We start from the raw sequence: 25,009 nt of genomic DNA on the forward strand, positions 1-25,009 counted from the left end.
TATATTTTGGAAAATTTATTTCGTGATTTTCAGTAGTAATAAAATAAAAACTCTACATCTCAACGCGCTACGTGGATGTGCCGTCGCAATTAAGGCACGAAACCTAGCTTACTCGTACTCGTACACTACTGACCGCCGCGGCAACCAATAAAATATAGCTTGCAATTTTGAACCTTGATCCTGTATAATAAAGTTCATATTATTTATGCTAACGTATGGAACCAATGTTATCTCCCACAGCATTTTGAACTTTGTAATTTAAGTTACTTATAAGGTTTACTTCATTATCACTGTTTTTAATAACACACAACAAAGGTGAAATAAGTAAAATATATAGTGTAATGAAACATTATTTTCATTTAATATAATCTAACTAAAGATATGCAGAACCAATAAAACATATTGACTGTATAATTTTAATTATACATAGACAGTCGGTAAGTTGATTTGTCGATTTGACAATTCACTACTGTTATACTATCACGTTAACGTAAACGCGAATTTATATGGAATTGAAACAGTTGTGCAATATTGCCACTAGATGGCGCTGCTTCAATTCCTTAGAAACTAGCGTGTACGTCAACGCGGTCGTCACAGTATCGAACTGCCACTAGGCCCTCTGATCAAAGGTATGAACAAAGAAAATTTATCAGACGATTTTGAACTTAGTTAATTACTAATTAAGGTTGTTTTTTTTTAATTACAATAGTTTTAAGATTATATGATAGAGACTTATATTTTATTTGGTTGCGCGGATTGGGTCCTGTGACAAAATATGACAATACTGATAATTGTATTTGGTGATTAATTCTAGGTAAGTTTTTACATGATATTTCATTACATACATACATTGTGCACGTGTATTGTCTATGTCATTCACTTTTCAGTGCAATGCACATCTATCCGTTCAAATACACATAACCAGAGTATGTAAATGTATTGAGGTGCCGAATAAAAATATTTACAAATAATAATGGATTGCATTTTTAATTTAATGTGACAGAAGACTTTGGTTTTTTCCAATCAATTGTGCTACAAAAAGTCATCATTGTTTGTCTGTGGCATTTATTTGATTTCATCAGTAATAAAATAAATGCCACAGACTAAAAAACATTTTGTGAATCCAAAAATTTTAATACATAATGTATACAAAACCGTAGAGAAGTTAGTCACAAGACCCAAACTATTCTCGTGTTTCAATAAACGGCCCTACTTAACTACATGTCATTATAATGTCATTTAAATAAACACCATACTAAACTAATTATACACATGTATACGAAATTATACAAATAAACACAAAATAATACAAATTCATTAAGTATCGTAAACAAAAAAAGTACTGTTTTGGACATTTACACATTTGGACGGATAAATCAAAAAAGCTCAAAAAAAATCCTAAAAATAATAATACAAAATTAAGTTTTTCAGATTAAATACAAAATAATACAATTAAAGCCCTAAGCTATAATATCAAGTATCTTAAAACTAATTTGTATGAATTATTACATTATATTGGTGGATTTGTTTAAAAAAAATAAAAATCCAACTAAAAGAGTTTAATAAGCTGCTTGGAAACATACTGGTTACATAAACTAAAAGTTAAAATATTTTAACATTTATTCAGTTGCCTGCTTTTTGGTTAATTCCCAATCTTGGAATATTTTCATTTTATTTTATTTATATTTTCATATTATAACATCGACCATTTTATCGAGAAATTAACCCGCCTCTCTATTACATGTCAATCGATTGGAAAAAGTGATGTACCTACATGCATAATTAAAATATCGATGTTTTCATAAATACTTATAATATGCAAATATTAATAAAATAGTTATAGTAAAAAAAGTTAATTTATCAAATACAGGTTTATTAACAAATTTACCAAAGGTGAATTCGTATTGTTTAATATTTCACACATATAGTTCTGTATAAAAATATGCCTTTTTTTACATATTTTTTAAACAACCAATCTTTTGCGTGTGCTTTTTCGTGCGTATCTTTTTACTTAACTTACAACTAAAATTGTCACTTTGGACGAAAAATGCAGATCTCTCGAAAATAAGTCTTAATTGATTTGATTAACATACTGGTAGTCATAATGGATTCTAGTAATAGGTAATTATTCTTATAGATGATACCATGATGTTGATAGACTAATAGAAAGATTACAAAAGTAGCCAAATGGCACCTCATGGGAGAGAACTTTAGAGCGATTATATACTCAGAGACACAATTATCCGCCCACTTTAATATACTCGCGTCATATTAAAGTCGACAAATAGTTGTGCCTCTCGAGTATAGTTTGAAAATATAAAGAACGAGCTTAAAATGAGACAATTGGAGAAAAGGCGTTTTAAGTCAAAATAAAAATTGATTTCATAGCTCATTACTTAACATTACCAGACATCGATAACTTTGCTATTGTTTTCACGTTCACTTCACTATAGATTGGCTGACAGAGATGTAACATTTCAGATCAAAACTATCGATATTTTTATGTAAAGTAAAAAGTCCTTTTTAAAGAAAATGTTAATCGTCTTTTTGTATTGATACATAACTAAATGGACTTACTGTGTTTGTATATTTTTATATGTAATTGTGTTGCTGGAGTGTAAGTTAATGTGTTTAGGAAGATTAGGAGGTAGTTATTGATAAACTGTGTGTTCTATATTTATTATTACCATTAAATAACTACATAATATCATTATTGCGTCTGCTGAATTAAAAAATATGTTTTTTTATTGACAAGTAAGGTTTTGAGTCACATCTGTAGGTCTGAGATGGGCGCCGATAATTTTGTCTTAATATTGCTATTTTTGTTTCATTGCTATGAAACAAAAATATCGTATCTATCGTGCTATCGTAACGAAAGAGAGCTACATCTCGTATTAGACCTACTGGTGGTGGCCGATTTTCTTTGGAAGTCAGTAGATTCAATAGATTTATTTTGATACTTAATATAGCATCATGTAAAATTAAACCATAGTTAATATTATAAATGCCAGCCTATCTGTCTAAAAGAACATAAAATATAGGGCTAAAACCCAGAATAAAAAAAAAATTTTTTTCATTAGCTGACAACATTATTTAAGAATTTTTATCATGGCAACATGCTTGTAACTCACACTCTGACAGATTGTAAGTGATCTTCGCGTAGTGGCGTTGGTTTATGGCGTTTTAAAGCCATATAAAGATTTTTTGTTTAATGCTTTTTGTTAACGCCCACGGAATCGCTGGCGTCTGCTAGTTTTTAACCGATTTCCAAAAATAGGTTCTACGTTCGGCTGTATGTATGTTTTTTTTTACGAACGTAAATTGTCAGTAGACGCAATAACGTTACACCGTGAAGGCATGCAGGTGCAGTGCGCGTGGGTGGTGGAGTGGGTGTCGCCTGGCGGCTAGATGAAGAACTCGCGGCGCTTGGTGACGCGCGGGCCGGTGGCTGCGGCCAGCGCCGCCGCGTCCGGGTCCGGGGCGCCGTCCGCGCCGCGCTCCTCCTGGACAAAATAAATAAAGCTTTTTCTCAACAATCTATATATATAAAAATGAATTGCTGTTCGTTAGTCTCGCTAAAACTCGAGAACGGCTTAACGGATTTATCTAATCTTGGTCTTGAAATGTTCGTGGAGGTATAGGGAAGGTTTAAAAGGTGAGAAAAAATCAAATAATTTCCGGGAAAACCCTAAAATCTGCCCTTTTCTATTTCCCGTACAAACGTTTAACACGTTCGCTGCGGTACTTTACTCTGGTGCGTTACGAGGTTTTGACCTCTTACTAAAACTTTACGTGGGAGGTTATTCTGTAATAAATTTCCAGACTATTGCAATGTCAAACTCATTCATTTTTGAAAAATTCGATTTCAAAATTTTTTTTATAGTCAATCAATTCAGTTGCGCTCGTTGTCGACGGTTTTTTGTTCTGTGATACTTTTGTTTTTTTTCGTATTGTCTATGCTAAGTAGATACAATTTTTATTAAAAACTTGGATACTCTGTTGATAGTGTTTAGTCCAGGGTAAATAAATGACAGAAATAATTAGTGATTGTTTTGTTACAGCTTATCAAAGTGATAAAGGTTAGTTCAAATTTTAGAGTCTTATATAATAGAAAACACACCTAGAACTTTATAAAAAGTAATTTATAGTGCTTGCATAAAGAATTATCAACATTTATTCGTTTACAAAGTGACAAAACATCGCTTGAAAATGTAATAATGATTGACGTCACGATACAAAGCCGCTGCTATTATTTGTAACGTATTTTTTATTCAAATTCAGGTGGTCGACGGGATAAGGATAGGGTATTTATTGACTGTCTGTAACTTTTAGATATGAATAAATTTATTTTCTTTCTTTCTACAAGAAATTCTATACAAAAATATAGCTGACTTTACCTGCGTAAGATACTCTCCCTTGTGCCGCGAGAGCGCGCGCACCAGCACGACGGCCAGCACGATCAGCAGCAGGAAGATGCACGCCAGCACCGCTGCAACAACAGCCGGCGGTTACACACGGACTGACTGACTGACTGACACACTATTCATACTACATACATGTGAGTACGGAGTGTACAGAACCAACTACCTAAACGCAAACTACGCCACAACCGACGAGTAGCCGTCGACGCAGACTACGTCGGACGGACGAATCATCATATATGACGCATGTCTAAAAGACTGCATCAGTTATTATAGTAGGGGAGCCGAGGATGGGATTTCTGCAGTCACTCGAGCGCGGCAGACAAACATATGGGAGTATACCTGTTACTGTGCGACGATCGCGGTTAGTTTTAACTTATTTTGAATGAAATAATATCCTGATTGCTCATGTTTTCTGATGATTTCAGTAAGCCAAAGTAATAAAATTTGTCTTTAAAGTCTGTAGTTTTCTTCCTGACCACTGAAAGCGAAAAAAGTATACCATTTATTCATTCTACCATCTAATCTTCCAAGTGTGTGATCACGATCTAAGCGCGGTGTATTATGCTTGTAAGTAGTGCACGGCATAAGTTGAGCTGTACACCCTTTCCTTTTAAGAGTTACAGACCGACATGCTGTCATTAGGGTAGGGCACTGACTGTCTGTAACTTTTAGATATGAATACATTTATTTTCTTTCTTTCTTTCTTTCTTTCTTTCCGTGTTTATACAAACTGCATCTATGGAATCGATGTTTCATTGTGTTAAAATTACACTTTGGTGTATTACACAAATTTATAGTTGTGTGTAGTGTAATGATACAGGACATATTAATTGGTGTTTAAATATTTCCGATGTGTGAGTTTACCTCGTCCCCCTCAAACGACGACAGACAATTTTGTTGGTGAATTTGAGTGCGATATGAGTCCAAATATGCTTGGTCTGAGACGATAGGTATTCGACAACGCAAGTGTACTTGGAGAATGTACTTACAGATCTTTCAAAGCACTTAAACAAATACATAGCTATTTCTTCATAATGGATTCGCTGTAGCGTCACTGAGGGGTTTGAGCAGTAGATGCTCTGCAAGACACGTACTCTATCACTGGTATTCTTACAGGATGACCCCAGTCATTCTCATTAGTCATTACCTGATAGCATCGGCACAGACAAACATTCTGGAGCCTGGCTATAGTAAAGTGATACTCACTGCCGAGGATGGCTTCGTCGGTGCGGTGGAAGTCCAGCTCGTCGCCGAGGTCTGCAGGCGGCGGCGGGCGCGTCTCCACCGGCTCCGGGGGGTGCGTCACCGGCTCCACGCCGCAGAAGTCCTCGTGCAAGGAACCTGATATACAGATTGACAATATACAGGTTTTTTTACATATACAAAAGCGAAATATCGAAAACCTTTTGACGTACAAAGATGAAATTTGGTAAAGAGGTAGTTTATAGTTTGTGGACGTCCGCAAAGAACGCGTTTTGCAATAGTGTCAAATTAAACAGGTCAAAGGACGGACGAAGTCGCGGGCGACCGCTATATTCGTCGGGCGATGCGTGCTGCTCTCTATGGGCACAGTGAAACAGTGTTTGTTATTTTACACTACCAGTAGATGGCGTTTTTATAGAACATTGAAACAATCCCTTTTTGTACACTTCAAGAACCTGTTGCGATGCAGTTATGCCTGAGACTCATAGATGGCGCTTTGTTATTTTTGAAAGAAGTTTTACTTCAGTCGTGTGATCTAAAGCACACTGTTTTTTGTTATTACAAGCCTCAATTTCAACCAAGGTAAAGGAGCCGGAATCATCACCCACAGGTGGTGGTTCGATCCCCGCCCGCTGTACTATTGTCAAATCTCCTTTAACTAATACAGTATTTTCTGACTAGATTACAATGCGAAAGGTCACTAACTCATCACGAAATCTCGAAAACCACTTAAAGTACAAAAATGAAATTTGGCAGGGAGGTAATTTATAGTTAATATACGTCAGCTAAGAAGAGATATTGCAACAGTGCCGAATTAAACAGGTCAAAGGACGGACGAAGTCGCGAGCGTCTCTATGGGCACAGTGAAACAGTGTTTGTTATTTAACACTACCAGTAGATGGCGTTGTTAGAGAACTTTGAAACAATCCCTGTTGCGATGCAGTTATGCCTGAGACTCATAGATGGCGCTGGCTTGTTATTTTTGAAAGAAGCTTTACTTCAGTCGTGTGGTCTAAAGCACACTAGTTTATATTATGATCTGACCTCCAATGGCCCTGACGTTGGGCGGCGGGTCCTGCTGGAACAGCAGCTTGAGCGGGTAGATGTCGTCGAACTCGACGCGGCTGACGCAGCCGACGAAGCCGGAGTTCATGGTCTCGTTGCGGCCGATGTACATGTACTGGATGTTGTTGAACTGCGCGTCGGCGGACTCGCGGATGTTGAAGTGGTACTCTTGCGTCTCGTAGTTGTCCACCTGAGGTACGTTTACGCACATTGAGAAAATTGGAAAGAAATGGACCATGCACATAGTACGATGAGCCGATGGACGTTGGGGTCTTAAGGTGCTGGAATGACGACCTCGCACGAGCAAACGTAGGTACAAGACCAGACATCAAGCGAGTCGCAGGGATTCGCTGGAAGCAGGCGGCTCAGTATCGTGATGTTTGGAAGTCCCTACAAAAGGCCTATGTCCTGCAGTAGACGTTCATCGGTTGATATGATGATGATGATGATGAATAAATAATAAATGATCACTATCCAAGCATCCAACGGGTAATCTAAAAAAATAAGTATAAAAAAAATATGCTTTTCCGCTTGCGGGGTTTTCTTTTAGGTTTAGTCTAGTAGAACGATAATGAACTACTTAAAACCATTTAAAAAAAAGTATCAACTAGCCTATTGGTGACTCACTTGTAACACCATGGTGGCGCCGCCGTCCTTCCTGGACAGGCGCACGTCGTGGTACTGGCCCAGCCCGAAGTGCTTCCCTTGGAACACGATCTCCTGCCGCTCGAACCCGAAGTCGAACACTACTCGTAGGCTTCCTGTTGACGAATTATTTAATGTTATTATTGTTTAAATTAATAAATATGTCTATACTAACATTAAAAGGTAGTTTTTGAGTTTATTAACTTGTAGGGGGTAATGTCTGGATCTACCAAAGCGATTTCGAAAATTATTTTACCGATACAAAGTAATACCAATCAATGATTGTGAACACACCAACAAATATCTATAGTATGTCACATAAGTCTCTGTCTGTCTGTTTTACTTATTTATAATATTAGTTTACATAACAAACTCACCAGAATTAGAGACCATAATCGTAAGGTATTCGGAAGATATGTTGGAGTAGAATCCCAGCAGGAAACCCTTGGGGTTGGTGGTGGTGAAGCCGACGCGGATCTTCTCGTTGATGGTGGAGCGCCAGGAGCCGAGGAAATCGTACTTTACCATCGAGTTTGGACGTAAGTTCACACCGATCTCTGTATTAAAAAAAATGTGATGGTATAAAAGACGTAGTGGCCAAAACTGAGAAAGGTATGTTTATATGGTTTAGGCTTAAGAGAGAGATTCGTAAGAGGAAGGCCAAGTTCCAATATCAAATCCGTGATATTGCCATTGAAGGTCGGTCTCTTAAACCTGAAGTAGAAGCGTTGAATAAATGTCCTGCGATGTGTGGCATAAAAAAGAAAATGGCCCCAACTCTGCACTTTGCCACATATTACTTATAAAAAAAGTATGCAGCACTTTCAGTTGGAACGCCTTTCAAGTTGTAGGCCTAAAATGCGACCTCTTTATTACTCAGGCCATTGGTAGACTTTTTCTTTCCCTCTTCACGTGATTCACATCGTAGCTCAGTGTTAAGGCCTACGATACCTGTGTTGCAGGAACGTTAGGTTTAGTTAGGTGAGGAATGTGTGACGTCACTCACCGTCGGCACAGATGGGCCCCTTGAAGGCGGTCCAGCGACAGTCGCAGCCGTACGAGTCGTAGCCCTCCAGACACGTGCCGTTGTTGAGGCACGGCGACGACTCGCACTTGCCCACGCAGCCCTCCGACACGCCGTACACTCCTGCACGAAACAATATCCGTTTCGTAGCCGTAACCATAATTTTTCACATTAATTCACCAACTTGAGCGTGCCTAAAGAAGAGGCACGCTTAAGTTGGTGAATGCATTACGAAAAGTGTAATTAGGCGATGCGTACTGTCATTCAGAGGCATAGTGAAATAGTGTTTATCATTTTAAACTACCAATAGATGGCGTTCTTAGAGAACTTTGAAACAATCCCGTTTTTTGTTGTTTTTAAAACAATCATCTCTAGCCATCATATCAACCAGAGACAATTTAAACATTCGAGGCATCATATATACCCACCCATACTGAAAACTGGCAAAAACCGTTAAAAAAATTTACGTGCGATTTGCCGGTGGTTAGGTTAGAATCACTAACCACGGCTGATGCTTACCATCAGACCAGAATGGAGTCCATTTAGGAATAATAATAAAATCCTCGTTCCAGAGACGCGCTAGCACCAGCGCTGGCGATGTGTTACCTCGTCTGGCGTGGTAGCGCAGGTCGACCGGGCTGCCGTTGAGCAGCAGCGCGCGCATGCAGCCCACGAAGCCGTCCTTGCGGTCCAGCGACGCGCCAGCACCAGCGCTGGCGGTGTGTTACCTCGTCTGGCGTGGTAGCGCAGGTCGACCGGGCTGCCGTTGAGCAGCAGCGCGCGCATGCAGCCCACGAAGCCGTCCTTGCGGTCCAGCGACGCGCCAGCACCAGCGCTGGCGGTGTGTTACCTCGTCTGGCGTGGTAGCGCAGGTCGACCGGGCTGCCGTTGAGCAGCAGCGCGCGCATGCAGCCCACGAAGCCGTCCTTGCGGTCCAGCGACGCGCCAGCACCAGCGCTGGCGGTGTGTTACCTCGTCTGGCGTGGTAGCGCAGGTCGACCGGGCTGCCGTTGAGCAGCAGTGCGCGCATGCAGCCCACGAAGCCGTCCTTGCGGTCCAGCGACGCGCCAGCACCAGCGCTGGCGGTGTGTTACCTCGTCTGGCGTGGTAGCGCAGGTCGACCGGGCTGCCGTTGAGCAGCAGCGCGCGCATGCAGCCCACGAAGCCGTCCTTGCGGTCCAGCGACGCGCCAGCACCAGCGCTGGCGGTGTGTTACCTCGTCTGGCGTGGTAGCGCAGGTCGACCGGGCTGCCGTTGAGCAGCAGTGCGCGCATGCAGCCCACGAAGCCGTCCTTGCGGTCCAGCGACGCGCCAGCACCAGCGCTGGCGGCGTGTTACCTCGTCTGGCGTGGTAGCGCAGGTCGACCGGGCTGCCGTTGAGCAGCAGTGCGCGCATGCAGCCCACGAAGCCGTCCTTGCGGTCCAGCGACGCGCCAGCACCAGCGCTGGCGGTGTGTTACCTCGTCTGGCGTGGTAGCGCAGGTCGACCGGGCTGCCGTTGAGCAGCAGTGCGCGCATGCAGCCCACGAAGCCGTCCTTGCGGTCCAGCGACGCGCCAGCACCAGCGCTGGCGGTGTGTTACCTCGTCTGGCGTGGTAGCGCAGGTCGACCGGGCTGCCGTTGAGCAGCAGCGCGCGCATGCAGCCCACGAAGCCGTCCTTGCGGTCCAGCGACGCGCCCAGCACCAACGCCGTGGTGAGGTGCAGCGCCCGCACGGGGTCCTTGGCGGTGCGGATCTCGTTCTTCAGAGCCCCGTCCACTACCACGCGAGCTTCTTTCCTGTCACAATAAGTTATTGCATTAAGCGAATACCAAACCAGCTCGCGTTCATAGAAACGTGCACGGTGACATTTAGATGTAGTTACTTGTAGCAACATGTATCGAAAATATAACTCACATTCGTTAAGATAAGACAAAAAAGACGTTTATTGGTACACTGTGTGTTTCTCTTGTCTAGACATTGACACAACCTAGGAGTCCTAGGGAGACTTCAATACCAATGCGTATGCAATGTGTTTAATATATTTTGGCGCAATATTATGATTGATATCACCTTAGCTCTCCTATAATGATCAAGATCAAAATCATGAATACCTATTCCTCTCAATGGACACGGAGTGCCACTTGTTGTCTGCGAGTCGGTTGCTGGTCTCCACCGACACTCCCAGCGGAGTGTCTCCCACTTGAAACTGGAACTGCAGCTGATCGCCCCCGATGATGGAGAGCTTGATGTAGTCTTGCGGTCCCTGAAGAAATAAATTATTTATAGATTCTGTTATATCGTAATAATTGTTTGACCAAGCAGATCTGACTTTAAATAACAATGAACTGGGATTTTCAGTAAGAAATCGCAACAAGGAGTGGAAGCAGGTGTGTTGCAGCCTCGGACCAATTAATATCTGAAAGTGATTGTACAAGAAACAATATCACCTTAAGCTGGACAACCCACATTAGTCTATGCTCTAGATATAGATAAGATACTCTTAAATGGAGGGAGGCCTTGCCCCGTAGAGGGCCGTCAAATTAAGTTGATAATAATGATACCGAATCTGATCTAGCGTTAGGATCTTAGGTTTGCCTAATGCGCATACTGCCTAACGATGTAACCTCGTTAAATGGAATCTTTTTGCTTCTCAAACTGATCCTCAAACTAATCATCGTGCCGACGAGGTCCACAGCTGGACACAACTGTAAGGATTTCAATACACCACACTTACATCTTAAACTAATACTGTATCTTACATAGTCAAACTAGTACTGTATTTACCTTAGAATGCAACAAAACGGCGTTCTCCTTAGTGGTGCGGAACTCGAAGTAGATGTCACCACTGTGGCTCAGGTCGAAGGTCGGCAGCGTGATGATGGCGTCCGCGATACGGAACGTCACCGCGTTACTGAATAGATCTGGTACACAAATTGCTCTTACATTTGAGGCTATTAGAAGTGCATAGAGACTTTTTTTAAAGCATTTTTATTACTTTATGCATTTTCGAATTAATATCACTTCCCATCTATAAGAGCTAAAACTAAGTCGAAACATAGTGAATACAAATTATATCTTGCAAAGGGACATAAATGAAAACTTATGAATCAATAACGTTAGTATTAAATTTTAGATTATGAAGACCAAATAGACTTTTATTATAGCTGACGTTAAACCAGTGGCTTCTTAGAAAATAGAAAAAACGGCGATAGTCACCCTTTGGATTATTACATTTCCCGCGAATGACCTTGGCGTTAAGCAAATCGCAAAGGTCATTCGCGGCTCAAAAATCTTAATTTATGGATACATTTATCGGTTTCAAAAAGTTTAGTTAGACGTTTAATAAAACTTCATGACACAAGCTATGTCCAAAACGGAAGATGAAACTAGAGAATAACCCGCAAATGAATTATCTGGATGCACCTCGCAATTTTCCAAATTCAATTCAATATTGCGCCAGTACATTTTTTTAGACATTTCTAAACTTTAGCTAATAGGAACTCCATGTAGGTCATTGGCATATTGTACTCCAATATTTACTCCATTTAGAGAAGTTATAGCTTTGAAATGTCCTTAAATTCGCCATATATTTCTTTAATTTTTGAAGAAATAGTATCTGTTCTATTTGTTATGATTGAGTTAGTACTTACCATCGCCCTCACACAACAGCGGTCCAAGAGAATACCGTCCCTGTTTCTCATCTAGATGACTTCCCGTGTCTCCGAAACGTAGCTGTTTGACTGGCAAGAACTCCTTCTCCGTTATATCGCCACCATCGATTTGGAACTCTATAAAATATTCCACTCAAGTAAGTCAAATGTGATTTTTTTTTACTACTGTAACTATTTCTCCAAGCTGACTGGTGGGTAGGAATTTGTACTCATCGGACGATTTGTCTCTTTCAAAACAAAAAACTTTTTGCATGAGAAGAAATTTGAACATAACAGTTCAAGATATCTACAACAAAATGTATTCATGTAAGTCAAAGTCAATTTCTAACCATATTTCAAATATTTAATTTAATAGGTTTCTACTTTTACCTTCACATTAACTATGTAGCAAATTGATACTAAGAGAATATGTTACTAGATTTAGTCAAATTAGGTGGTATTAGGATCAGCTCTGTGCAAATTACCGTCGGTAGACAGCGGGGTATGCTCGGCGTCACAGTTGCACCACTTGGTGGGGTCGACGCAGGAGCCCAGCACGCCGCACTGGCACATCCTGCTGCCGGGCGTGGCGCCCGCCCAGTAGTCCATGCGCTGCCCGCTGCGCGACACCCACCATGCGAATGGGTGGAAGTTCGTCTCGTCACCTGCAAAAATCAATGGATATTAACCGCTAAAAGAAATCTGCAGTCTAATGATCTACGGATCCGAGACTTGGTCGCTATCTAATGGCCTCATATGTAGGCTCAAAGACTCAAAGTCTGAAGCGAGCGTACTTGCAGTTTCTATGCGTAATCGACTCATAAATGAGGAAATCTACAGTCATTGACATATTTCAGCGAGTCACGATGCTGAAGCGGCAATGAGCACGCTACAAAGGTTTCAAGGTGCTGGAATGGCGACCCTGCGCCAAAAAATTGCAGTGTTATTTTATCAACCCCCGTTATATGGACCGATGACATCCAGCCGCATGCAGCTCAGCTCCAGGTGTTTGGAAATCCATAAAAGATGCAAAATTTTGCGTCTATGACCAACACTTCAGGAAGAGTACACATTGGAGTACAATCGATTCATGCACCCTGCTAGTGTTTCACAATCATCGTGGTATATTTGGCGTAGTCGCTCTGCACGTCGTGCTGCACGTATACTACACTGTCAGCACTCACTTGGTGAGTTGAGCAGCCGCGAGTGCCGGCACATGTACTCGAGGCGCTGGCTGCACGCGTGGCTGCGGTTCAGCAGCGCCTCGAGCTGCGCGCGCGACGCGTCGTACGCGATATCCTGCCGGAAGCTGCCCGGCTCCTGGTAGCCGTCCACCTGCGAGCTCTGCACCGCCGAGTGCTGGACGGACGTCAGGATGCGCCCGTCCGCTGAAAATATACGTACATCAGATATATTGATTTTATTAATATTACCAAAATTTTAGGAGACATCTAAATTCGGAATTCATCGTTAACTTATGAAGAGTATAAGTGTAAATGAGTTACCTCAATCTTTATCTTCAATGATAAAAAATATTAATTCTAAAAGTATCCTCAATACCCAACAATTTCCAGATATCATTCTAGGTCAATGAAAAAGGGCAATAAAGTAGATGGAGCGATACTCACAATAGAACTGGCAGGTGGCAGGGAAGGGCGGCAGCGGCCCGGAGCCGTCCACGTCCAGCATGAGGTGCGCGGAGGACTGCTGCGCCACGCCCCCCGCGCCGCCCGCCTGCTGGTACGCCGCGCACGACACCGGATGCACCGCTGCACACGAACAGTATCTTTGTAATTTATCTGCACTTTTTGGTGAACACCGGACCAATAGCATTGAGTGAGTATCAAAAATCATTCTTAGTACTCATTAAGAGTACAAAATATTATATACGGCAAACGAAAACTCATGGACTAATAACGTTAGTATTCAATTTTATATGAATTTAGATCGTGTAATTTTTAAATTACATCAGTACTTCTTATGGATACCTAAAGAGAAAACAGGTATAATAACACCCTTCGGCCTCTTTGAGTTCTCCAGAATGACCTTCATCTGAGTTCGTCTTCGTGCACGAACGATTTCAACGCTTTTAAAGCATTAAAGGGTAGACTTTGCTTGTACAATATTTTGTCCACCATCCAGATACTAATCGAGGGGTGTCTTTAAAAATTACGATAAAAAGATGAATATAAAACTCTTACAGGTGTGGCACACGGCGCCCGCGTAGCCCGTGGCGGCGCAGTCGCAGCTGAACTCCTCCGCCGTCTGCGTGCACGCGCCGCCGTGCTCGCACGGGTTGGGGTTGCATCTGCGGGACAACACATACAACTTATTGAAATCGCAATTACTCTAGATATACTACTATGACTCAATGAGGCTTGGCCTTGGTTATTGTAAGATTTAGAGATAGGCGCGTTTTTGCTTGAAAGTAAATAGCAAAACAAAATAATACTAATTTTTACCTCCTAGTTGATTGACGGACCTACAGTGGCAGCAACCGAAATATTACAGGCGTGTGTTTCGGCAACGCAAAAGCCAAAAGAGCAGCAGCGTGAAGCATAACATTATCAAGTATAGTTAATAAGAAGACTATACCTGTCAATCATGTGGCAGGCATCGAAGACGACCTCGTTGGGGCAGCAGTACTCCTCCTTCTTCCAGTCAGTGGGCAGGCGGTAGTTGCCGTCCACCGCGATCTTGCGCATGCAGCCGATGAAGCCGCGGGGAGGGGCTTTCCCACCTACGAGTTCATGAAGTACTCATGAATTTGCCGTTCAATCGTGTCGTCAAAACAAAAATACTCTTATATCTTCTAGGAGAACCAATAATCAAGTTTTCGGATCTGTTTTTTCTTAAAGAGTCAGTGAATACAGCGGAAGATCAGATGCAAAAAAGTAGCGCGGTCGTGACGTGCAACCCTAAAATGGAGCCCAATGCAATATTGAAGGGAACACACCAAGAGACAGTATACATTTGCCTTTCGGTTGTTCATCTACAGTCATAAAGAGGAGAGATCTGTATTTTTGTATGTTATGAATAAAATCAAAACTACATGACCGATCTTAAAAATTATTTTACCAATAGACAGCTACAATATCAGGGAGTAACATGGGCATTTTTTTCCTGTATTTCTACGGGAATGGAAACAACGCGGATGAAACCTTTCTGCTAGTAATGAATAAAATGAATTGTAGTTTGAAAGGTACTTTGAGTAAAAGATCAACAATATTTAACAATTCCCACCGGCGATGTAGAAAGTTGACCCTGTGAAGAATTTGAGCCGTTTGGTGGTCTGTACGGGGCGGTAGTCCACGGACAGCACGAGGCTGTCAGGCGCCATGGTCAGCATCAGCGAATGCCAGCGCCCATCATTGAACTGTTCCGCGTAGTTGTCCAGTTTCGCCTTAGAGGAACCCTCGTTGTACAGTTCCACCTTCACTTTGCCTTCTTCCAGGAACACCTGCGGATGACATTATTAATTCATGAGTGGTACTTAAGGACAGGTCACTGGCCAAATTCAACAGTCTACTTCTGTTCCTGGGCCTTTTCCGCATTTAATCACAATACTTCGCATTGGACGAAAGACTATTATGGTTCAAAATTACCTTGACGTATCCTTCACTCTTGAACTTATGGTAGATGAGCAAACCATGTAGCTCATAGGTGCGGAATTCCAGCGAGATGTTGAGTGTGCTGGCGCCGGAGTAGCCGCGCAGCTTGGCATACGAGCCCTCCTTGAGGAACGTCACCGGCACAACTGGCGGCTCCTAGAAGTCATTCATCCATAGTCATTATCACCATTAGCCTATAGACGTCCATTGCGTCGTCCAGGATTCCAACGTAGCGTCATGATTGATCCCAATCACCCCAAAATCACTATAAATCTTAACACAAGTATAAGCGAAGTCAGTCTTACAGGAAAAGCCCTTGAAGAGAAATTCCGCCCCTATATGTACTACTATAGTAGCTATAGCAAATTCACAATAAAGTAATAAATATTTACTGCTAGTAACAATGCTTTTCGAATAGCCACACATATTTGTAACTTTGACTATAGCATAGTGCACAGTTATTGTAACTCAACTGCAGAAAAGCAAACTCAAATGAAATGAACTGTAAATGTCAAAATAATTTGATAAAAATAACGTGAAATATAAACAGTAATTAATACCCATCTTCAACTGCAGTTTTAAGATACTACAATCTAAGGAACATCCCACAGGATACTGTTAGATTTTCCCAAAATTTAAAAAATAGCAATACTTACTGGACAAGTATAAAGGGTGTTAACTTTCTGAAACTTGAACGCCTCTTCAGTCTCATATCCTTGTTTGAGTTCTTCTATAACTTTCGTGTTATTGAGGTACATGTTCTCGATACAGCCTGTGAAGTTCTGCGTCACTACTAGACCCTCTTGGGAATTGGGGACTCCACCAATGTATAACTAAAGAAAATAAAGAAAATTTGTATTTGACCAAGGCATTTGATACAGTTTATCATAATAACTATGAGTTCTAGAAAATATTATGGATAAATAGACAAAATATTTTAAATAAATCAATCACAATCAGTCATGACGATATTGTAATGGTAAAAGATTTTATCCAATGAGTGTATGGCTTCTGGGGTGTTACAGGGGAGTATTCTCAATCCAACACTTTTCCTTCTATATAGAAATTAATAACCCCAGGAATATTAAATATTCTAAATATTGTTTTAATAGTCTATTTTGGTTTCGATTCTGTTTAAGAAACATTTTTGAAAATATAGTAGTATTTTTAATAGTATTAGTAGTCTTAATAAATGAACAAAATACCGCTCTATTCAAATTGAGTCTGGAGAATTCGCCCTTAATTCTCCCGCGAACCACCACTCGGTCCACCGTGAGCATGATGTCGCGTCTGTTCCTGGAGAGCATCACGTCGTGCCAGATGTTGTCGTCCAGCAAACTGCCCACAGAGAGAGATGTAGAGGTGCCCGAACCTTAAAGAAGGGTATAAAAATATTTTAAACTTATTATTACGTCCACACCTATGGTACTAACTAGCGGACGCCCGCGGTTTAGTACGCGTGAAATTGAAATTTTCCGGGATAAAAAATAGCCATGTGTTGCTTTATAACCTACTCTATCTTCCAGTGAAAGTTGGTTCAGCCATTCAAGAAATTACTCCAAACAAACAGACAGACTGTAAGTGAAAATCAAGCACGTTAACTTTTAAAAAAGCTTGTTTGCGTTTTGGTATTGTTTGATAACTATATAAGCACCTGAAAAAAAACTGTTATTTTTAAATCAAAGATTGCTTCAATTAAATAATTATTTTTGAATTATATAACAAAAAAAAATCAAGGTATTGAATTTTATAAATTGTTCTTCAAAAGATAGTAAGTTCATCTAATTTATTCTAAGTTTGTTAATCAAAATTGTTATTAATTTGTTTTTTGATAAGCATTCACATCGCATTTGGCTTTAGTATAGCAATGGTTTTGGTGAACTTACCAATATGAATCAAGAGTCGATTTCCCCTTAACTTACCAAGGTCAATATTGAGCAAGAGTCGATTCTCCCTCAGCTGCAGCGCAATGTAGTCCCCTTGTGTGCCGCGCGAGTACATCAGAGCCCCGGAAGCGACGCTCGTCTTGAATCTGAATTTGACCGTTTCTCGCGTGGCGGATATCGGATCTCGGAGCAGGTCCACCTTGACCAGCGACGAACCGTTGAAGTATAGCGTGTCTGCAACTGTGACAAACGAAATTTTAGGTTATACATGTGTTACGCAAACATTGAAAACGTATTTTCTTTTAAATATTGACTCTGTACAAAATTGTAGGAACCACAATTCCTTTAGACCTAGGAAGTGCCATGAAATCTAGTGAAGAGAAACTACATATAATATTGTGGAATGTAGATCAAATGTAGGTTATACCATAATCATCTTCGCATTTCAAAGCACAAACTAGAGCATTGCTCACCATAGTCACACCCATAGACTTCGACTCTCATGGAGATCTTGTCTCTCCAGCGCATTGGGTTGATGCGGATGTACTGCGCTATGATGGGCACTTCGAACTCGTTTTTGACCACCGTGTTACCATCGTGGTTACCTTCGAACATCTGAAAATATGAAAGTTAAATCCGCTGGTGTACTTTTGTTACGTCTTGAAATAAAAATAAAATAAAATCAACAGTATTCTTTATACAAATAAATACCTTACATATAGGCACATACCTATCTACTATAAGTTTTTGAAAATTGAGTGTTGATACTTAAGTATGGTCAGGGACAAAGATAAAGAAAAATCCAGTGTTTTACAACTTTCATTGCTCTAATAAAGAGCTTCTTGATTAATCGGTAACTCTATGTGTAGTGTAGTGTATCATAGGATAAAGAAAAACAAGCGACTTTATCTCTAGTACTTTTACACTGCAATTTTATTGAGTGATATAAAAAAATATTTCATATCATAGCATATCTTCTGTTAAATACCAAATTTGGCTAGGCCGGGAGAACAACATGAGCAGAGAAGGGGAGAGTTGATCCATCGTCAAAGAATTCCTTAACCCTACATCCCAGTAGTCACAAGTCCTGGACTTTGCTCGGTGTTTTTCTTTCTATCACGCGATGGACCCAGCATTTGCACAGTGAATCCATGGAATGCTAAGATATTCGTCTCATTATCCTAAGTTTCTTATAATTCAGTGGCTTTCATTGTTTGAAAGCAGTCGAATTAGTGTATTTCTCTCAGTATGCCGCATAATAGTTTCCAAAATATGTAGTTTCCTTATCGAGCCATGTAACTACATGAAATTTAAATTTATCTAAATGATAACTATTTTGATATCACAATTTTAACAAATTACTAACCACTGTATCTCGTTGGTCCAGTGATTAGCCTATACAGCTTCCGATCATAAGGTATCAGGTTGAAATATTGAATTTTTCTTGAGTAAGTATACAATACTAGCTGACACCGCGCGGTTTCACCCGCGTGATTCCCGTTCCCGTAGGAATATGGGGATAATATATAGCCTATAGCCTTCCTCGATAAATGGGCTATCTAACACTGAAAGAATTTTTCAAATCGGACCAATAATTCCTGAGATTAGCGCGTTCAATCAAACAAACAAACAAACAAACAAACTCTTCAGCTTTATAATATTAGTATAGATTAAGCTTCAAGTTATAATTCCTCAAGTTTATGGTTATTCATGAACTAAAATTATGTAACACTTTTTGTTTTTGTACAATAAAAAAAAAGCCACCTATGCTTTATGACGATGCCTGGCCCTATGATGACATAGTGAGCCATAAAACAAGAGGGTATGTAATGACAATGACGCCAACTGTATCACCTGCGTGTAACCATCAGACTTGGTCATCTCCCGCCAACTCTCGCCATCATCGGAGTACTGTATCATGTATTCGGTGACGTATTCGTCGGTGGCGAAGCGCCCCCTGGTGGCGACGGCGTGCAACTCCTTGCGCGCGAGCAGGTTGATGGTGATGTGCTGGTAGTAAGAACTCTCCTTCGCCGTCCAGACGGATGTGCCTTCACCAATGTTAGTGCTACTTAGTATACGAGTAGTTATAGCGTGTTCAATTTGGTATCTTTGAGGGAAGTTAAGAACTTTTTGTAAATATTAGGGGAAAGGAAAAGGAGAAACAAGAAAAGAGAATGACATAGTATGGTCTAGAAAAAGAAGAGATCGAATGCCAAGCTATATTAATGAAATAGGATCGAAAAGATGAAATAACAGATAATATTACAGGAAAAGAAGATATTAAATGACAGTTTATTACATGAAAAAAAATCACAGGTAAAAATTGCCAGATATTGGAAACATTGGAAATATATTTATGTAATATTTTACAGATTTTACAGAAATAAGAGGTCACTGATTCTATGAATTAAGTATAAATATAATTCATAACCTTCAGCTTTGGCAAGGTCTTCAATACAAGGGTTGTTTTTCAATGACGAAGTATGCAAATAATTAATGATTGTTAACTTCCCTGTTAAGATACCAAAGTTTTCTCTAGTAATGTTAAACTTGTTAGATATTAGTTATAAGATTAAAGAATTTTTTAGTTAGAAATAGTTATAAAACTAAATACTTTGGGATAGTAGTATGGTGCAAGCAGTGCAGAAAATAAATGGATAATATCAAGCATTTCTAACTACAGCAAGCAACAACCATTTCTAAATATAAATATAATATAATTCTAAACCTAAAACCCTAAAAATTCTACTTCAACTTATTGTTATTAACTATTTTATTTATTATACCTCTATCATTATTATGTTAAATTGTTAATGATTAATCATATGTTACTTGATGATGTTAATTGTTAATCTATACTAATATTATAAAGAGGTAAAGTTTGTAAGTTTGTAAGTTTGTCACATTTTTTAAATGGGGTAATCTTCGGAACTACTGGTCCGATTTCAAAAATTCTTTCACCAGTAGAATGCTACATTATCGGGGAGTGCTATAGGCTATATTTTATATTGGCATCATTTATATTAGCCGAGTTATCACAGTTTTTGTCATACAGGTCGGACTGAAAATCCTCTTAAACAGACTTATTCGCATGCGCTGCCTTAACTATTGTGTAAAATTGAAATTAATGTATGGACACTTTATGTATCTTTAAAAGTTCTACAAAAAAGTCCGCGACAACATATATCTATCTTCTATATATTAGCAGATATAGTACCTTTTGTGTTTTAAAAATTATTAATTTTATATACTTAGGTTTACGTCATTATTTATACAACTAAACTTTAATCCTTATTAAAATAAATTATTTAATAATCACAAGGATATTATGGAGATAAGATTTGCCCTTTACAGTATGTTAATTACTTAAATAGTTTCGGAGATAATACAAAATTTCTAAAAGACGCAGAAATTCCGCTACATGACGCCCGGCGCTTTCATTTACGTAGTTCCCGTTCCCGTGCGAATATGGGGATCAAACATAGCCTATGACACTCGCAAATAACGTAGCTTTCTATTGGTAAAACAATTTTCCAAATCGGTCCAGTAGATCCAGAGATTACCTCCTACAACCACACGAACTTTACCTCTTTATATTATTAGCATAGAAGTCTCTATTTCTCTTGGTCATACCACCACTCTCGAAGGACTGGACCGATTTTGCTAAGGGTAGGAGTAAGATAGAGAAGTTACAGGGTAGGGTAGGGTATGGTAGGGAAGCGTAGGGGTAGTGTAGGGGTAGGGTAGGTTAAGGGCCGGGTTTAGGGTAGTGGTAGAGGTAGGGTAGTGGTAGGGTTGAGGTACGGGTAGAATAGGGAAGTGGTAGGGTAGGGGTAGGATAGGCGTGAGATAGGGGTACGGGTGGGATAGGGGTAGGAAAGGGATAGGGTACGGGGAGGGTAGGGGTAGGATGGGGGAAGGGTAGGATGGGGGTAGGGTGTAGGTAAGGTAGGGGTAGGGTAGGAGTAGGTTTGGGGTAGGGTAGGGGTAGGGTGGGGGTAGGGGTAGGGATAGGGTAGGGGTAGGGTGGGGGTAGGGGTAGGGATAGGGTAGGGTAGGGTAGGGGTAGATGTAGGGGTTGGGTAGGGTTGGGGTAGTGGTAGGGTAGGGTAGGGGTAGTAGTAAAGTTGACATCGAAATTTACGCGGACGAAGTCGCGGGCGTCCGCTAGTCTTCCAATAATTACCTTAACTTCGCCCCCAGCAGCTTTGTAGCGCACATAGTCCAGTCCATTGGACCCGTAACTTATGTGGTACTCTTGCACAAACTCCTGAGAATGAGCTCTTCCCTGGGTCGCAACCCTGGTGATGTTCTTCACTATGCCCAGGTCTATCACCAGTTGCTGATCAAAATCATTTTCCGAGGCGGTCCACGCGTTCAAACCTTGTTTTCAAAATTTCCCTTTTTTCATTACTGGTAATTTATTTTTATTAGTTTTGTTAGTAAATACGCCTTTAACCTTCTAAAATTCATGTAATATAGTAATTATTGCCTTAGAGCAATTTGACCCAATCACACGCTGGATTGTAAGACTGGTAAATTGACAGAATTTTTATTGAACTGTTCATACTGCAAAATATACATAGCAGACACCAATATGTTCTTTGATTTAAATTATTGTTCTTATTTATATTAGTAGGGTTTTGTGTTAGTTATTTATATAAAAAAAAAGTTTACTTTAATAAAATTAAATATTAAAGTCATGTATTTAAAGAAAATAATAAAAAATGTAAATTAATGAAACTTTATTTTAAAACTATAATGAATAAAAGGTAACAATAAAACAACCTTAATATAATATCCTAATAAGATTCTTATACAGATTGTAAATAATATGAAGTAATAAAATAAAATTAACAACCAAAAAATTTCTTAATACTTAAATGCAATTTAAAATAAAGTATTGTCCCCTATAATGCCATAGTGTAGTACTGTAAGGTAAAATATTTAAACACTCATATTGAAACAAATATTGAAAGAAAATGGAGACAATAGAAGTCCTGCTACAATGTTTCAATAACAAAGTCATATTGAGACAAAGAAATAAAATCTTAGCCTTAGCCTATTAGCCTTCTTAGCCTAATAGATACCTAATAGATCTTCAGTTAAATACAGTTTGTTGTCCTAATTGTACTTTGACAGAATCAAAGAATCAGATTTTACTAAAATTTTAAACGAATATGGCCTTTATTATTTATTCAATGATTTTTCATTACTTTTTTAAGAAAATTGTTAGTAAATACTAAATCAGGTTCTGCTAAAGGTTTTGCCTCTTTCACTAACTCATCAAAGTTTATAAACTCATAACTCGTGGACACTGTCTGCTGTTCTTTGTCATCTTCATAAGAAACAGCTACTGCATGTTTTTCATCTAACAAAGTCTCTTCAAAGAGCCAATTTTCTTTTAAGCAATTCCTCACATACAATTTTGTGGTTGTATTAATTTCTCCAACTTTTAACTCAGATGTGATTGCAAAACTTATTTCACTTAATGGCACAGTAATTCCCAATCCAATATTTTTCACATAACTTTCTTTTAGACACCACATACGATAGAAACATGCTATCTGTTCTGATTCTGTTGAGTAAGAGTATATGGTTCTCCATTCTCGATCAGAAAACTGACGCTTCATGATACGAAAGAATTCTGGGATATTTTTATTTGCCGGTGGTTCTATCTTCATGATATCAATACCAATATTCTTTTCTTTACTGCCACCTAGTACCACATAGTCTCCTTGATGTGATACATTAAAGTTCACCGTTACATTTGGAACACCAAGCAGGTAGGGTTTTCCACGATCATCTCTACCAAAATTTATATTCTGGTATTCCAATGACATAGAAGTTTGGACAAACCGTCTTAACATCAAACGTCCAATCAATGATGACTTAGCATCGTCTTGAAATACAAATTTTGATATTCTCTGCTTCTCTTCAGGTTGTATATAGCTTGATACAGCCAATATTTGTTCAAATGTTGGTGTCCAAGCGCTGGTGTTAAATGCCCACCTTATATTTGTTTCCTCCATGGTCATCAGGTAATTTAATTGTTTCTTATTGATTGACTGGGTTTTCAAGATTAATATTTTCATGAAATTATTATTTCTTTTAAATTGTATGTTCACCTGCAGAGGAATTAGTCCCATTTCAGGCTCCCTTATAGTTTAGTATCAATTTAAATTTAAGCCCTAATTTAAATAATTCCAACGTTCAATAAAATAAAAACCATGCAAAAGAACACTTTTTGTCAAAAAATAATTTCAGCTCAAAAACTGTGCTCCTACAAAGCAATAACTATCACACTATATAGATACTCACAAATCTCAAAACACAAAATTTAGCATAACATAACACACTTGAAAATAAAATTTATAGCAAATGAAACATTATTCCTAAAATATGTTAATATCCCAACATACTTACAAATTTTATTACTAGCCTTATTTCTTATTGGAAAACTTAAAAAAAATGAATCTTTTAACTTTTACAATAAACATTACGCCTGTATTACAATTTACAGATATATCTAATGTAAATTTAAATTTAATTCATGTTTTCAATGTTTTATTTAGCCAATATTAAACTACTTTATAATAGTTACACCAAGAACTCTTTGTAAGTACTTTGGGATATGGGACTAAGAGTTTCAAGTTGAATGTTTATCTCACCATACAGCTTAGCATTCTCTGGACCTCTTTCCCTTAAGCTTGAAGTAGCAGTGAGCTTAGCACCCTCTACCAAGGCCTCGTTACATTCATAACTGTCGTAATACCTCGCAAAATCTGAGTAGAAATAAATATTCAATAATATAACCTATTTCCAAACAATGTTCAAAAGTTTATGAATATAACCTTAAAAAAAATAAAAACGGCTTCATTATACCCAAAAAAGAAAAAAAAACACATATATTTATTATATTTAACAGTAAAACTACAATTTAAATGAAATGTTTTATTCATTTGATCAAAATAGGGCTTACCTGCTTTAATATTGGTTACGCTGAAGAAAAGTAAAGGTAAGTAATAAAATACTGAAACGCTCATCATAATTTCATATTTGTTTATATCGAATTGTGTGAAAATAAAACACAAATCCCAGTTAGAAAATCAAATAAAATTGTTTGATCATTACGTCCGTTGTCACACTTGTCAAGCCGGACAACACCCAACTCCCAAGCGCGGTTTCGTTGATAAATTCAAATTAGGAAATTATTATTTTAGAATACCAATGATACGGATACGATTAAATGAGAGAGTGAATAAAAAGATAGGTAATAAAGTGCGGGTATTCCTAAATTTCAGTATTTTGGTTTGAAAATCAAAGAATAATCAAAATGGATTTCGATATTCGTTCTAAAACTGAAAAACTGAAACTTGAACGTTAAGTAACTTACAGTACATTGAATATTTAAGTAACACAGGCTATACCGTGGAGGGAGAATGCTCAGACTAATTATTTATATATATATATATATATATATATATATATATATATATATTTAATTAGTCTGAG

The 25,009-nt window shown here is 39.0% G+C and overlaps 1 protein-coding gene across 3 annotated transcripts; it reads right to left on the minus strand.

Moving 5' to 3' along the window:
- LOC112050984 (neurexin-4) lies at positions 1 to 24,874 on the minus strand. 3 transcript variants are annotated; one of them, XM_024089420.2, is made up of 25 exons: positions 24,477 to 24,873; positions 24,166 to 24,279; positions 19,346 to 19,542; positions 17,965 to 18,106; positions 17,528 to 17,731; positions 16,811 to 16,977; positions 16,262 to 16,438; positions 15,600 to 15,761; positions 15,238 to 15,454; positions 14,590 to 14,734; positions 14,196 to 14,302; positions 13,623 to 13,763; positions 13,179 to 13,382; positions 12,480 to 12,659; positions 11,995 to 12,132; positions 11,129 to 11,265; positions 10,456 to 10,607; positions 9,944 to 10,140; positions 8,344 to 8,484; positions 7,715 to 7,894; positions 7,320 to 7,453; positions 6,672 to 6,882; positions 5,631 to 5,765; positions 4,398 to 4,489; positions 1 to 3,503 (listed from the first exon to the last, which is right to left on the minus strand). In XM_024089420.2, the coding sequence occupies exons 1-25, from the start codon at positions 24,541 to 24,543 to the stop codon at positions 3,405 to 3,407; spliced, it is 3,840 nt and encodes a 1,279-aa protein (XP_023945188.1). In that variant the 5' UTR covers positions 24,544 to 24,873; the 3' UTR covers positions 1 to 3,404. The 3 variants fall into 3 exon arrangements, with proteins under 3 accessions (XP_023945188.1, XP_023945187.2, XP_052740480.1); XM_024089419.2 differs by lacking the exon at positions 19,346 to 19,542 and adding an exon at positions 21,681 to 21,877 and having other exon boundaries at positions 24,477 to 24,871; XM_052884520.1 differs by lacking the exons at positions 1 to 3,503; positions 4,398 to 4,489; positions 5,631 to 5,765; ... (3 more) ...; positions 8,344 to 8,484; positions 19,346 to 19,542 and adding an exon at positions 21,681 to 21,877 and having other exon boundaries at positions 9,681 to 10,140; positions 24,477 to 24,874.
- Between the last annotated feature and the right edge of the window lie 135 nt (positions 24,875 to 25,009).

Source organism: Bicyclus anynana, chromosome 12 (genome assembly GCF_947172395.1).
Source record: "Bicyclus anynana chromosome 12, ilBicAnyn1.1, whole genome shotgun sequence".
Classification (NCBI taxonomy): Eukaryota; Metazoa; Arthropoda; class Insecta; order Lepidoptera; family Nymphalidae; genus Bicyclus; species Bicyclus anynana.

Coding starts and splice junctions, on each gene's coding strand:
- LOC112050984 (XM_024089420.2), bottom strand. CDS start 24,543: ATGATGAGCGTTTCAGTATTTTATTACTTACCTTTACTTTTCTTCAGC. Junction 17,732..17,964: donor AGTCTATGGGTGTGACTATG/GTGAGCAATGCT, acceptor CGTTTGTCACAG/TTGCAGACACGCTATACTTC. Junction 3,504..4,397: donor AGGGAGAGTATCTTACGCAG/GTAAAGTCAGCT, acceptor TATTTTGTCCAG/GAGGAGCGCGGCGCGGACGG.